This window comes from Pararge aegeria, chromosome 16, assembly GCF_905163445.1.
Source record: "Pararge aegeria chromosome 16, ilParAegt1.1, whole genome shotgun sequence".
In the NCBI taxonomy this organism is placed as follows: domain Eukaryota; kingdom Metazoa; phylum Arthropoda; class Insecta; order Lepidoptera; family Nymphalidae; genus Pararge; species Pararge aegeria.
This window is the reverse complement of record NC_053195.1, coordinates 15,893,096-15,907,512: the sequence shown is the minus strand read 5'-3', so window position 1 is coordinate 15,907,512 and position 14,417 is coordinate 15,893,096. Positions and strand designations below refer to the sequence as shown.

The 14,417-nt window shown below is 37.9% G+C and overlaps 1 protein-coding gene across 2 annotated transcripts in view; it reads right to left on the bottom strand.

Moving 5' to 3' along the window:
- Positions 1–536: 536 nt before the first annotated feature.
- The window catches only part of LOC120630723 (lysophosphatidylcholine acyltransferase), a 52,140-nt gene continuing 38,259 nt past the window's right edge, over positions 537–14,417 (bottom strand). For both annotated transcript variants that reach the window (XM_039900012.1, XM_039900013.1), the window contains exons 4-11: positions 10,131–10,243; positions 9,154–9,308; positions 8,093–8,230; positions 7,014–7,139; positions 4,923–5,067; positions 3,571–3,672; positions 2,299–2,440; positions 537–855 (exon numbers count right to left, since the gene is read on the bottom strand). In XM_039900012.1, the coding sequence (XP_039755946.1) occupies positions 773–855; positions 2,299–2,440; positions 3,571–3,672; positions 4,923–5,067; positions 7,014–7,139; positions 8,093–8,230; positions 9,154–9,308; positions 10,131–10,243 (1,004 nt within the window). In that variant the 3' untranslated portion in view covers positions 537–772. The remainder of the gene's footprint in view (positions 856–2,298; positions 2,441–3,570; positions 3,673–4,922; positions 5,068–7,013; positions 7,140–8,092; positions 8,231–9,153; positions 9,309–10,130; positions 10,244–14,417) is intronic.

The following is a 14,417-nucleotide window of genomic DNA, read 5'->3' as shown; positions in this document are numbered from 1 at the left end:
GAATGAATGAATGAATGAATAAATGAATGAATGAATAATGATGATTGAGATGATGATTAATTCTTTCTCTTTCTTAACTTCCATGCGATCGAATATGTAGAATTAGCTAGAGAATTCGTTGCATTCAGGTATATCCACAAATTTTAATGTCTTAATTAAATCGATTCAAATAACATTCAATTTATTTTAAATTGTTATATTACGTAGATTTGATGAAATATAGGTTTAAAAATAAACAAAACCCTCTGTAACACAGTTTTTCTTTCCGCAGAGGTTAGTGCATTCATGTAATTTTTGTATCCTTTATTTTTAGCCTGCACAAATGATTCTTACTATTTTTAACAATAAAGACCTATTGGATAAAAGCAGGCGTTACTTTGCGGAAATCCATGATATATTATGAAAATTAAGCTTAATTTGCTATACTCCGCGAAATGAATGAGATTCTGTATGGTGTAATTTATAATTTCTTCAATCCTTATACTCCACACCAAACAGATCTTCGGCAATGTACCTTCTACGCACGTTTTGCTCTGAAACCGGAGAATCCTCAGGAGATGTTGACTTTACAATAATATAATATCGTATGTCAATATCTCCCGAGGACGCTCCGGTGTCGGTGCACCATACAGATTCTCCTGCTTTTCGCGCAGTATAGCAATTTTAGCTTAATTTTCATAATAAAGACCTACACATTTGGATTGCACTTATGTATGACTACGCGTAACCCTTATGGTACTTGACTGCAGACGGTGGGGATGTGAACCGACCCTCACTGAGCTTTCGGCTTCACCGGCACCTCCACGAAACTCAGCGAGAAGTCAGACTTGTTTTGGAAGAACGACATGAAGTCATCTGGAAACATAAAAACATACGGAATAAAATAAAAACCTATATGTATATGTACATACATATAGCAGACGACCGATTAGCGCAGTGGGTACCGACCCAGTCCAAGGCCGTTGGTTCGATTCCCACAACTAGAATATGTTTGTGTGATGAACATGAATGTTTTGCACGCCTCATAAATAAGCGAGGCGTTGAGGTGGGTATTACTGTCAGTTTACGCACACCGAGTGATTCTCCAACTCAAAATGTTTAAACTTTTTTTATTCTTTATTGCGTATATAAGTGAATATAAATAGACAAATGTTGAGAAAAACACTATTTTTAATACTCATAATATTTTTAAATCTCTTTTTATTATTTAAACTAATCGAAAAATGGTTTAAAAAAGTTCAGTCTTGGACGTCCGTGTGTCTGTATGTGCGGATCCCGTATCTTGTGGTCACGATAACGAGCGAAATTCTTCACTTATCGAGTTGTTTTTTTTTATAGGCTTTAGTATTTTGAGAAATTAAATCCTATTACTTTTCACGGTACAATTAGATGCAGTTTAATTATTATCTACAAATTATCTCAATTTTACTGTTATGTACTGTTGGATTTTCCAACTATTTCAGTTTCTAGTTGTTTATCTGAATATATTACAAGTGTTTATGTATATTATTCATAAAAATATTCATCAGTCATCTTAGTACCCATAACACAAGCTACGCTTACTTTGGGGCTAGATGGCGATGTGTGTATTGTTGCAGTATATTATTTTTTCTTTTTATAAAAAGTAAATTTAATTAACATTCATATGAGTGACAGCAGTAAAAAAAGGCCACATATAAGAACTTCGTACAGGATCGTGGTATTTCAGGGCAATAAAAATGTCAATGTAAAATGTCATTCTATCAGCTGGTTGCTACCACAGAGTCTACCTGCGTGAGTAACGTAGTGTTTGTATACTCATTGAACATACATTGAGCAAAAGTTAAATTATTGTGTTTATTTCCACATTGCTATTAAGTATGCATTAATGAATTGCATTTTGGAATAGGCAAGCAAAATGTTAAAGATATATTTATTGTTACGCAAGCCCGGCTTTTCGGCTTCTATGGTAGTACCGCCACTGCGACCAAGCGGCCTTGTCTTTAAGAAATTAGTCCTGCTGAGGAGTATCGACGACCTCTCTGGCGCAGTGGTGAGCGCTGTGGTTTTAAGTGGATGTCCCAGGTTTGATTCGCGGCAGGTACAATTCGGGAATTTATAAAATTTGAATTTTCTCTAGTCTTGTCTGGTGGGAGGCTGCGGCCGCGGCTAGTTACCACCCTACCGACAAAGACGTGCCGCTAAGCAAGAGGTTAGCCCGCTATCATCTTAGACTGCATCATCACTTACCATCAGGTGAAATTCCAGACAAGGGATAACGTGTAGTGGAATAATAAAAAAAAATGATGGTGTACATACCATAGGTGATATACCCCTTGTCATCTTCGTCGACCTGTCGGAACGTGTTCTGCGCCTCCTCGTGCGCGAGCCCCAGGCAGCGAGTCGCCACCTCTTCGAAGTTGTGCATCTTGAGCCTTCCCGCCCCCACCGGGTCGTAAAGCTGGACAGAATCACAGAATTAAGAACGTACAGAAACCGTGTACACGACTTATATTGAAGCATCAAAAACCACTCCACTTTAGATTGGTTTCTCCAACGAACGGTTAACAACTTTACACCATTTACCAGTTGACAGTAATTATTTCACCTCTAATGTTCTAAGCGTTCACCATAAAATGGGAAAATGGGAAAAAGTTTGTGAGCTAGCAACATTCAAGTGTAAAGTGAGACGTGCGCGGGGCGTTTTCACTGTTTTTGGACACAATCAGTGGCGTTCACTGGGTTTCTTACCATGGTATGGTAAAAATCCTTCACTTATACGGGCTATATTTCAATTTTAGGTTATCCAGTGCTTTGTTGCTGTCAATTTTAGGTTATCCAGTGCTTTGTCGCATGTATGAAGTGCACGCCACTGACACAATGCACTGCATACAATAATGGCTGAATTCTATATGTTCTTAATTGAATGGATAATATTAAATTACATTTAAAAATTCGTCTGCTCAGAGTAGTGATTATGGCAAAACACTCTCATTGGGAGAAGCTTTTAGCAGTGGAATGTCTAGACGTACCATCTAGTTTAATAACGAGAAGACCGTCACTATGACACTAGCAACTGTCACTTTACTCCAGTTAAATCCAAAACCGACTTACTTTAAGATACATGTAACTTTATAGCACAAAAATTTATAGTGTTAAGGTGCAAAGGCGGCCTTATCACTCAAAGGCAACATAAGCGAAAGAAGCTACAAGTAAAACGGACAGTACATGGTGCACAAAGTAAAGCTATAAAATAAACCTACATAAATAAATATACATACCAAATTTAAAAACTCTACATTTTTATTTATTTTATTAAATATTTAAGCAGTCATTACTTTAAACAGTCATTACTGTAAGCAGTTTTTATTTGAAGAGTTATTACTGTAAGCAGTTATTACTGTAAACCGTTATTACTGTAAGCCGTTATTACTGTAAGCCGTTATTACTGTAAGCAGTTTTAACTTGAAGAGTTATTACTGTAAGCGGTTATTATTGAAGGTCGTTTTTACTGTAAGCAGTTTTTACTTGAACAGTAATTACTTTAAGCGGTTATTACTTTAAGCAGTAAATGATTGGAGCAGTTATTACCTTAAAAGCATATTCTAGAAGTTGACTAGCGGTCGCGTGCTGTATCGACAGGAACACCGCGCACATAAGGTAGTCGGGGAAGTAGGCCATCCCGAGATCGTACTGAAAACAGAAACCAAATCATCACCACCAATGTCGTCACCACTATGATCGCCAAATTCAAAATTCATAAATTCTTAATTTATTTATGCCACTGACCAACTGAAAAGACGGAGAGTAACATATGATACCTTTTATTCCAGGCAAACAAACGGCTCCCACAGGATTGGTAAAAAAAACCGTCATAAGCGCGGTAGAACGATTTCAGCTACTATAGAAATAAGTTTGATGGTAGGACGACCCCGGACGAGCTCTGTCACAAAAAGCTCTTCTAATCCCTACTAATATTCTAAATGTGAATTTAAGTTGGTTTGTTACCCTTGCACGCGAAAACTACTAAGCCGATCTTCATGAAACTTTTTATACATATTCTTGGAGGTATTAGACATAATATAGTATACTTTTCATTGAAAAAAAAATATCGTAAGATAGAAAAAAAGTTTGTGAAATATCTCAAAATCATATCATATATGACTATAGGTGTAGACTTTGTAGTAGTACGCTGCCTCCCAAAATTACGCAGGCGAAGCCGCAGGGCATCTCTAGTACTTATATAAAAAAAACTGCTACCGATTAGCGCAGTGGGCTCTATTCCCACATGTGGAAAATGTTTGTGTGATGAACATGAATCTTTTCAGTGTCTGTGTTTATCTGTATTTCATTAGTATTACATATTATTACTAGCTATTGCCCGCGACTTTGCCTGCGTTTGATTTTGTTTATCAATGTGGCATTCAATTTAGTTGTAGTTAAAAAAAAAATTAAAGTATTCAGTATCGCTAAGCCTTAAATTAGGGGTTTGCTGCTGTCCGCTGAGGAATTCTGTCCTCTATCTCCAACCACATTCATCAGATCTACACAAAGTTTGGCAAAATTAAACACATATTATACCTCTATGGTACACAAATAAATATTTAAATCGGTTATAATTTGTCAGAGTCTAAAATCGTCAAACACTTTCATCCCCTCTCCCAAAGAAACCGAGCTTAATATCGGGATTAAAAAGTATTCTATATTACTTCTAACACTTCCAAGAATATGTGTACAAAGTTTCATGAGGATCGGTTAAGAAGTTTTTGCGTGAAAGCGTAACAAACAAACTAACATTGACTCTTACATTGATAGGGATTCATAAAATTATTCATCAGTTATCTTAGGTACCCATAACACAAGCTACGCTTACTTTGGGACTAGATGGGGATGTGTGTTTTGTCGTAGTGTATTTATTTATGTATTCATTTAATTAATCTTACATTCTCAAATATTTTGTATAGACGTTGGGAGCGGGTGTCGTAGGGAACTCCCAGCCTCTGAGCGAATTCTTGCCCGGACACCCACCTACGTTCCTCCTGAATACATTGGCGGGCTAGGTCCATCTCTACCCGAGTTCTTGTTAAACTGTGAACAAAAGGTTAAAAAATAATATAACCATAAACCCACTATCGGCCCACTACAGGGTACGGGTCACCTCCAAGAATCAGAACGGTTTATAACGTTGTCCACGAAGCTGGCAAAATGCGGATTTATTGACTTCACAAGCCTTTACGAACATTATGGAGAACTCTCGGGCATCCAGGTTTCCTCACGATGTTTTCCTTCATCGTTGAAGCAAGTGATATTTAATTACTTGAAACATTTATTACAAAAGCGATTTTTTTTAATTCATGTAGACCTTATTTCACAGGCACTTATTAAGCGTTCATACATTTGACATGCCAACACTAATGTGTCGGTGATGGTGATATTCTGCATTCGTTCGTTAACTTAAAACTAAAGCTAGGAGGGTTCTTAGCTTTAGTTTTAAGTTAACGAAGTTAAGTTCCAGTTCGCGCCCTGGTCTAAGAGGAGCCCACGACAAACTAAGCCCGTTTTTTTTTTATCACCATCTCACAGTCGAGTTAATGTTTATTATATTAGCTTTTGTCAGGACGATTGTAAAACAAAAATCACAAGTACAAGATTTGCGACTCTAACAAGAGTTATATTAGGTCCATTTTACTTTGGCGATACAGAGTGTGATACTCGAAAACTCTTCGATTACGAGAGAGCAAAACTTGCACTAAGGCTACTGTTATCTAAAAGTAAAGTACGTCATTACATTCGTAAGGCTTTGTGGGATTACAATGTTGTAATAAAATCCAGTTCCCGTACGGGTTGTAATTTGATTTGAATTATGAAACAATACAACTCCGCTAGGCTCTATAATAGTTATTTATGCAACTGTTGTATAGTAAGAGGTATTAAAACACGAGTACGGGTTTCATCGGATCTCTCGGCATCGCCTCGTGTGGTAATAATATGACATTAGTGTTTTAATACCTAATTATAAACAGCTGCATACAAGAATTTAGCTACTCCGATAATATTATGAAACCTCTATAAAAATATTCTTAAACGGTTAGCTTACTGCTAACAATAAAACAGCCGGTCTCAACTGAGTATATACACATAAAATAAGTGTTAATGAAAGAATTATTTACTGTGGTAATAATAAAACATTTTGTATAGTACAATTATTAAAATTCACTCGAATATGTTCTTATTTATTTATTTATTTATTTATTTATACTCTTTATTTGTACACCACATCATTCAGAAAAACAAAAAAAAAAGAACAAACATTTAAAGAATGTAGTATGCAAAAGGTGACTCAAATGCTTTAAAAGGTTCTAAATGTTGGAAGGTCCCGATCCCGATGCACTTAGCGGAATATTTACCACGTCACTTTATTTATTGTCTACAGTGGCGTGAAGCAAATAAGCAGTGCATACCCTACCCTCAGGATCATCAAAGTTTTGTAACTAAAATGTTGACCCTGGGTCCAAGGGCTATGCACGCCACTATATGCAGATGATATAAAATGAAGAAAATCTCCAATTCGAGTTATAAATATTTAAGGGTAATCTCTTATAATGCCTAATACTTAAGTTTTTTATAACTCGTACTCCAAGATTTTCTTCATTTTATATCATCTGTACTACTTTTTTTCTTTGGTGTACAATAAAAGTGTATTCATTCATTCATTCATCTGCATACCCTGTGTAAACCTTCTATGCACGCCACTGATTGTCTATGGGATTCGAACCTCACTATGATAAATATCAAATCCAAGATAGCCGCCACCAAAGAATTTCGAATTAATTTTTTTTTCACAGCTCCCTCAGCTTGACTAGTAGAATACTATACACTATGATTAATATCAAATCCAAAAAAACCTTCACGACAAATTGTTTAACTGAAAATGAAACTAGTAGACAAATGTACACTATATTAAAAATCTGGGGTTTTTGAATTTTCGATTTATGTTTGTTTATAAAGACTATAAGTTAAGTTGGGGTACTCACCCAAGCAGTGTCCTCAGTTCGCTGACCTCCCTTACGGCCACGCCTCCCGGAATGCCCATTTGCTTAGCTTGCGCGATGAGGCGGCAGTCGTCGTATGTGTAGTCCAACACCGGTACACCCAGAGCTCTGGAATTCAAATTTTTATATATACTACGACAATACACACATCGCCATCTAGCCCCAAAGTAAGCGTAGCTTGTGTTATGGGTACTAAGATGACTGATGAATATTTTTATGAATTATATATACATAAATACTTAGAAAATACATATAAACACCCAGACACTGAAAAACACTTAATGCTCATCACACAAACATTTTCCAGTTGTGGGAATCGAACCTTTGGACTCAGAAAGCAGGGTCGCTGCCAACTGCGCCAGTCGGTCGTCGAAATTGTAGGTCGTCTTCATCTGATGATCTGCCGTCACCACGCGGCATATCAACCTCTCCACTACGTGGCACGGTGGTACGCCGCGTGGTGACGCCATATCAGAATACAGTTGTCACCACTGGCGACGCGCTTTCACGCGAAAACTACTGAACCGATCTTCATGAAACTTTTTATACATAGTCTTGGAGGTATTAGAAATAATATAGTATAGTTTTTGTTGAAAAAAAAAACATAAGATTAAAAAATGTTTGTGAAAAAAACTAAAAATCTCATATAGGTCATATATATATCTCTATAGGTGTAGACTATGTAGAACGCTGCCTTCCAAAAGGTGGTGGAAAAGCTATATGGCTACCTCTGTCCTTTTGGGCAGGACAGAGGCTATGTGGGACTCGTTTACCCGAACAAGAAACCACCACGGCATGTCCCTCTCGTTGGCTTCATTGGACGTCCGGGGAACCCGTTTTATACTTCCCAGACGTCTGCCAACCGCCCCAGCAATTGCCAGGGCTACTACGCTAAGGAGGGGGGGATCAGGACAGCTTGACCCCCCCCTCAGACAGTAGGGAGACTCATATAGGGACGGGTAGCTAGCTCTGTGCATGGTTTACCACTCAGGTAGGCCATGTGTTTGGTCTGTCGATGTATACTGTAAAATGAAACGCCATTGCCAAGTTCGCCAACTTACTTGGCCATAACATCCCTGACGTTCCTCGCGTACAGCTTGGGATCCTGTTTCTCGTCTTCATTGGGGTAGTACACTGGCAGGAACTCGATTTCACACGAACTGTGCACCTGGGTTAACGTCAGCCACAACAGTTTTAACCTAAAAAAAATATAAAATTGTCTTAATGAAGCCGTGATAGCCCAGTGAGTAGAAGCTCGACTTCACTTTTTGAGGATCGAGTTCGAATCCCAGCAAGCACCTCTAACTTTTCCAAGTAATGTGCGTTTTTTTATTAAGTAATTAAAATATCACTTGCTTCAACGGTGAAGGAAAACATCGTGAGGCCACCAATCCGCACTGGGCCAGCGTGGTGGATTACGGCCTTAACCCCTTCTCATTATGGAAGGAGACCCGTGCCCTGCAGTGGGCTGGTAATGGGTTGTAGAGATGATTATGATCAATAGGCAAAAGGTAACTGCTCCAAACCTTTGTTGGACGTTGGACGTTTGTCGTTGAGGAGTTCTCCCGACACTTTCCGACGCTTTGAAAAGCAATTTTTCAATCATATACCATAATCGAAGTGCAACCGGTGTTATGCTCATGAAGTCTCAGGTATGCAGGTTTCCTCACGATTTTTTCCTTCACCGTTAAAGCAAGTGATATTTTTTTAAAGTTAGAGGTGGTGTTGGGATTCGAACTCGCCCTCCCAAAATTGAAGTCGGAATCCTGCCCTCTGGGCTATCACCGTTTCGCTTATTTGCCTATTATAAATTATAAATATTTTTCTACAACAATTTTAAGTCGGTGACAAGTAAATTGTAGATAATTACTAGGTACTTTCCTAGTACTAAGTATATCTATACTTTAATTTACATTTTACTTGGCACCAACTTAAGATTGTTAAAATGAGTTATTTTTATTGTGAAAATACGTTATTTCATGCTTTTTAGTTGTTTAAAATAAGCTGTTTTTTTTGGCAACACTGATGCACTATTCCCTGACTTTGTCCGATGGGATGGCAGCTTCTGACACGAGAAAGACAATTGTAATAGCAGACTTTGAAACCTGGTGTAATAACTTACGCGCCAGGTCCGTCCCAGGTCCAGGTGACCGTGTCTCGGGCGTTGGGGTAGCGGATGGTGACGGGCTGCACGGGCACGCCGGGGTAGAATCCGCCCGGCTTGAAAGTGATCAAGCAGGAACGATTCGTGCAAGTGCCCTCCGGGAAAATTAACACCTGGGAAAATAATTTGGTTATTAATGCAAAAACGACGACGTGTTATAATTTGGACGTGAATGCGCGCGTGTGGAGTTTGAGTTTGGGTGTTAGTGTATGTGTGTGCATGGGTGTGTGTATTTGTACGTATGTGTGATATTGTATATTGTATAGAAGCAGGCGTTACTTTGCGGAAATCCATGATATATTATCAAAGGTAAATGTTGACTTTACAATTATTCATTGTAAAGTCATCATCTCCAACATTTACCTCTCCTGATGATGCTCCGGTTTCGGAGCGAAACGTGCGTAGAGGGTGTATTGCCGAGGATCTGTTTGGTGTGGAGTATAAGGATTGAAGAAATTATAAATTACACCACACAGATTCTCCTGCTTTTCGCGGAGTATAGCAAATTAAGCTTAATTTTGATAACGTATGTGTGATTTAAATTTTTGTTTATTTTTGATTGAAAGGTGAATTAATCGCGAATGTTCTGGGCTATGTTTGAATAAAAATCGATCTAATATGGCCACAGCGGCTAAATTCTCAACTCTCTCAATATAGGTATCAAATGAAATGACTTAACTAGTAAAATACTATACAATATACACTACTATGACAAATTTCAAATCCAAGATGGCCGCCACCACGAAATGGCGAATCACATTTTTTTTCACATCTCCCTGGGTCTAGTCAACGCCATAGTCTCCCACCAGTCTCCACCGCAGAATTCAATAGTTAAACAATCCGAACCGGCCCTGCCCGGAATCGACCCGGGACGCGCCAGATAGGTCTGAATGATAATTACAACGCATAGTTACAATTTCGTCTATGCATCCCACCTGAGGCCAGTCTTCTTTCGAAGTCGCACGCTCTATGATTTCCTTGATGGTGTTTTGCCTGGAGTTAGGGTCATCCCGCCACACGTACACCGGCTGAGTGTAGTTTATCAGTTCTGGAATACACACAATTAAAAAAAATATTATAAGTTGGACTTTGCGGTATTTCGATAAGAGATCGCAATAAAGCGATAAATTCAAATTCAAAATTCTAAATTTATTTATTACAATTAGGCCTAATATAAGAACTTTTGAAACGTCTTGTCTGTCTGTGTGTAGTGACTCTACCACCGGTTCGCAAGGCAGATTCTACCGAGAAGAAGCCGCCAAGAAACTCAGCAGTTGCTCTTTTCCAACACCATTTCACAATTTAACAATCATTGTTCTATTTTGTGTGAGATGAAAGCGGAGCGGCTTACTTTCAGACAACCTTGTCATTATTTTATTGCACTAAACGTAATGCGCAAGTGAGGACGGCAGGCTATTTTAAACTCGACACGTGTAGCGTGTCTTTTAAGTTGGCTGACTTTACCAAAGGTTATTGTCACTATCTGCAACGGTCACTTCGGTAATGTCCGAAGACTAATGCTGGTTTGGATTATTCCCGACGTTATTAATAGCACCCTACCAATCCCTTTTCATTCTGTGACGAGAAAACAGCCTTAGTACGAAGTTTGCACGCACGTAATCGACAAATCGTTTTCGCATAATAAATTATATAGCATCAAGGTAAAATGGGCCTTATTTTTTAATATCCCGTTTATCTCTTTTCTTCGCTCTTTTTAATTTTACAAATGTCCTGCCAAAATCAACGGCCGATTGGCGCAGTGGGCAGTGACCCTGCTTTCTAAGTCAAAGGCTGAAGGTTCGATTCCCACAAATGGAAAATTATTGTGTGATGAACATAAATATTGTTCAGTCTGGTTGTGTACATGTATAATTTAAGTGTTTATGTATATTTTTCATAAAATTATTGATCAGTTATCTTAGGTACGCATAACACAAGCTACGCTTACTTTGGACTAGATGGCGATATGCGATGGTGTGTATTGTCGTAATAAATTTATTTATTTATTAAAAACCCTGACCGAAGAGCGGCAGGTCAATTTGAGTTTTAAAACAATGTTAATAAGAACCACCTGATTCAAGTTTTCTCTGATTTTCAAGTGTAGCATAACTCGAAAACGAGTCCCCGAATGCGAGCGAGCAAACCTTGTACTAAGGGTACTGTAATGTAATACTACAGTAATGTTACAGTCAATATTACGTTCGAATATCGACACACTGTCACTTTTGACACTCAAAGGGTTGTCATCATCATTTAAACCAATTACCGGCCCACAAGGCACGGAACTCCTACAACAATGAGAAGGGTGTAGGCCGTAGTCCACCAAACTGGGACTCGAACTCGGCCAGCGTCGCGAAAGTGACGTCGAAGTCTTGCCCACTGGGCAATCACCGCTTATCACTGGACTATATCACTGGGTAATTATACCGGCGTCCTCACCCATTGGACCAGAACACAGCATTGCAACAACGCTTTTCTTTTTTTTTTAACTTTTGACTGCAATCTCACCTAAGATGGTAGCAGGCTAACCAGTCAGGGAGTATGGTAGTCATAGTCGGTTTCCACGCGACATCGCACCGGAACACTAAATCGCTTAGCGGCACGTCTTTGTCGCTAGGGTGGTACTAGCCACGGCCAGACCAGACCAGAGGAAATTCAAAAATTATAAATTCCTAAAGCCCCTGTCGGGAATCGAAATCGGGACCTCCTACTTAAATTCACAGCGCTCACCGTTGCGCCAAGGAGGTCATCAAAACCTCTTGCTGCTTGGTAAGACGAACTTTGTCATACAGAGCTTTATAACTACTATATGTATCAACAAATTGATCGCAATATAATGAACACGTGAAGGGCAGTATTCTAGTCATCGACACGTGTCGCGCGTCTCATGAATCTTGGCTTGCTTTATCGAGGGTTATTGTCACCATCGCGTCATCACTTGGCGACAGTATGTCTGAATCAACTCATAACCTTACGGTTGTCACAGGGAGACAATTATCTCCCCGAGGAAAGAATAAAAATGTATCAACTCACAGCTTTATAAACTCTCAGAGCATTGTCGCATAATTAGAAATAATATCCAAATAATATATGTGTAATAATAAATAAATATACTACGAAAATACACACATCGCCATCTAGTAAGCGTAGCTTGTGTTATGGGTACTATAAGATAACTGATGAATATTTTTTTATGAATAATATACATAAATACTTATAATATACAGATAAACACCCAGACACTGAAAACATTCATGTTCATCACACAAATATTGTCCAGTTGTGGGAATCGAACCCACGGCCTTGGACTCAGAAAGCAGGGTCGCTGCCCACTGCGCCAATCGGGGGGAAACTTCTTCTATTCCATGTTCCCGTGCTTTAGCAAGTGGACTCGTTAATTATATCCCCGGCAACCTCCCTAGCAACAAATAAGTGTTTCCAAGAGATTTTTCGTTACGGTACGATGCCGTCTATAAACCGACTGGAATTATGGCCTATTTGGCATAATATACTTACTACTTACCCTAAAAGGTTAACACGCATCTTAGACTGTATCATCACTTACACACTTACTTTCTAACTAGTATTAAGAATAAATTAAGTAAAATGCTTCTCGAAAAATGTTATTATGATGTAAAAGAATATTTGTTATAAACTAAACCATTTTAAATATAAATTATGGATCATTATTTCGATGTGGTTATTTATTTATTTATTTACTTAGTGTCATTTTTAATTTTATCATGTGTTACAAACATGTGTTTATTTTAATTTAATTTGACATTTAATTAAGGTTGATCTTTTTAATATCCAATGAACCAAATTTGCACACTATTAATTTAGTAGAATGTTATGCTCTCTAAAATAACTATATTGTTTACCAACATCTTTATATTGTACAAACGTTCTTGCAAATAAATGATTATTATTATTATTATTATTATTAGTAATAAAAAAAAATATCTTATCCTATCGTTAACTTTTTTAAATGAATTAATAAAATTACCTCCGCGAGGACTTGAAATGGGGAGCCTTGAAGGCCACAACACACCAAACTATAATCGTCATAAGTACGCATTAGCCTACATAACAAATGTCACGAAAAAGAACAAAGATAACAAATGGCGGCAAGTGAAAAGATTCAAAAGAAGCCATGCAAAGAGTGATCTCATTATGATATTTACGCATGAATACGGACGTGCCCAAGTCGAGAATCACGAGAGTTCGTTTATGGTACCAGCGTGAATGAAATATTCAAAAGAGTCGAAATCTTCGCTTAATAGGCTCCAAATATGTATAGAAAATTGTTAACTTTAATTAAAAGAAATAATAACGTTACCTTAAAAGCTCGTGCTAAAGAAGTTTAGGAAAGTTTGAGCATATATCATCATCATATCAACCCATTACTCACATCGTATCACCCACAATGAGAAGGGGTTAAGGCTGTAGTCCGCCACACTGGCCCAGTGCGGATTGGTGGACTTCACACACCTTTGAGAACATTACGGCGAACTCTCTGGTATGCAGGTTTCCTAACGATGTTTTCCTTCACCGTTGGAGCAAGTAATATTTCAATTGCTTAAAACGCACATACCTTAGAAAAGTTAGAGGTGAGTGCTGGGATTCGAACCCGCACCCCCGAAAGTGAGGTCGAAGTCCTACCCGCTGGGTTATCCCGGCTGCATTTTTTGAGCATTAATAAATTGCAAATAACATCAATTTTAGTCCCATATTTCATACTCAAAAAGGCTGCTGGTTTAGGTTAGAACATAAATATTCCATATTGAGCGAATGTATTGTAGTAAGCCACATTTAGTAATAACGATATCTGTAATATCAATTCATATTCGCTAGCTTATATATAACACTTTTCCAAGTAGCCTTTTGTACAAAATGGGTTAATCAACAGAATTCCTTGTGTATTGAAACTAATAACAGCGTTTTCAATGGCAAAGACAATAAAAGAGAAATGTGAAGTTAAGTTGAGTTTAAAATCTGTGAATTTAAATATTTAAACTCGTAGAGAAAGTATTTAACAATGTGTATGGTTTTAATACTATGTAATATACCATGTAATACTATATGTATAAAGATTTAGATTTACGTTTTACTTTACTTTGTAGTTTTACTCGCGGTAACTTAGGGCCGTAACGTTATATTACATTAGCAACGTAGATACCTAACTCCTAACGTAAACCTCTCGTGTAGTCACGTTCCGTAAT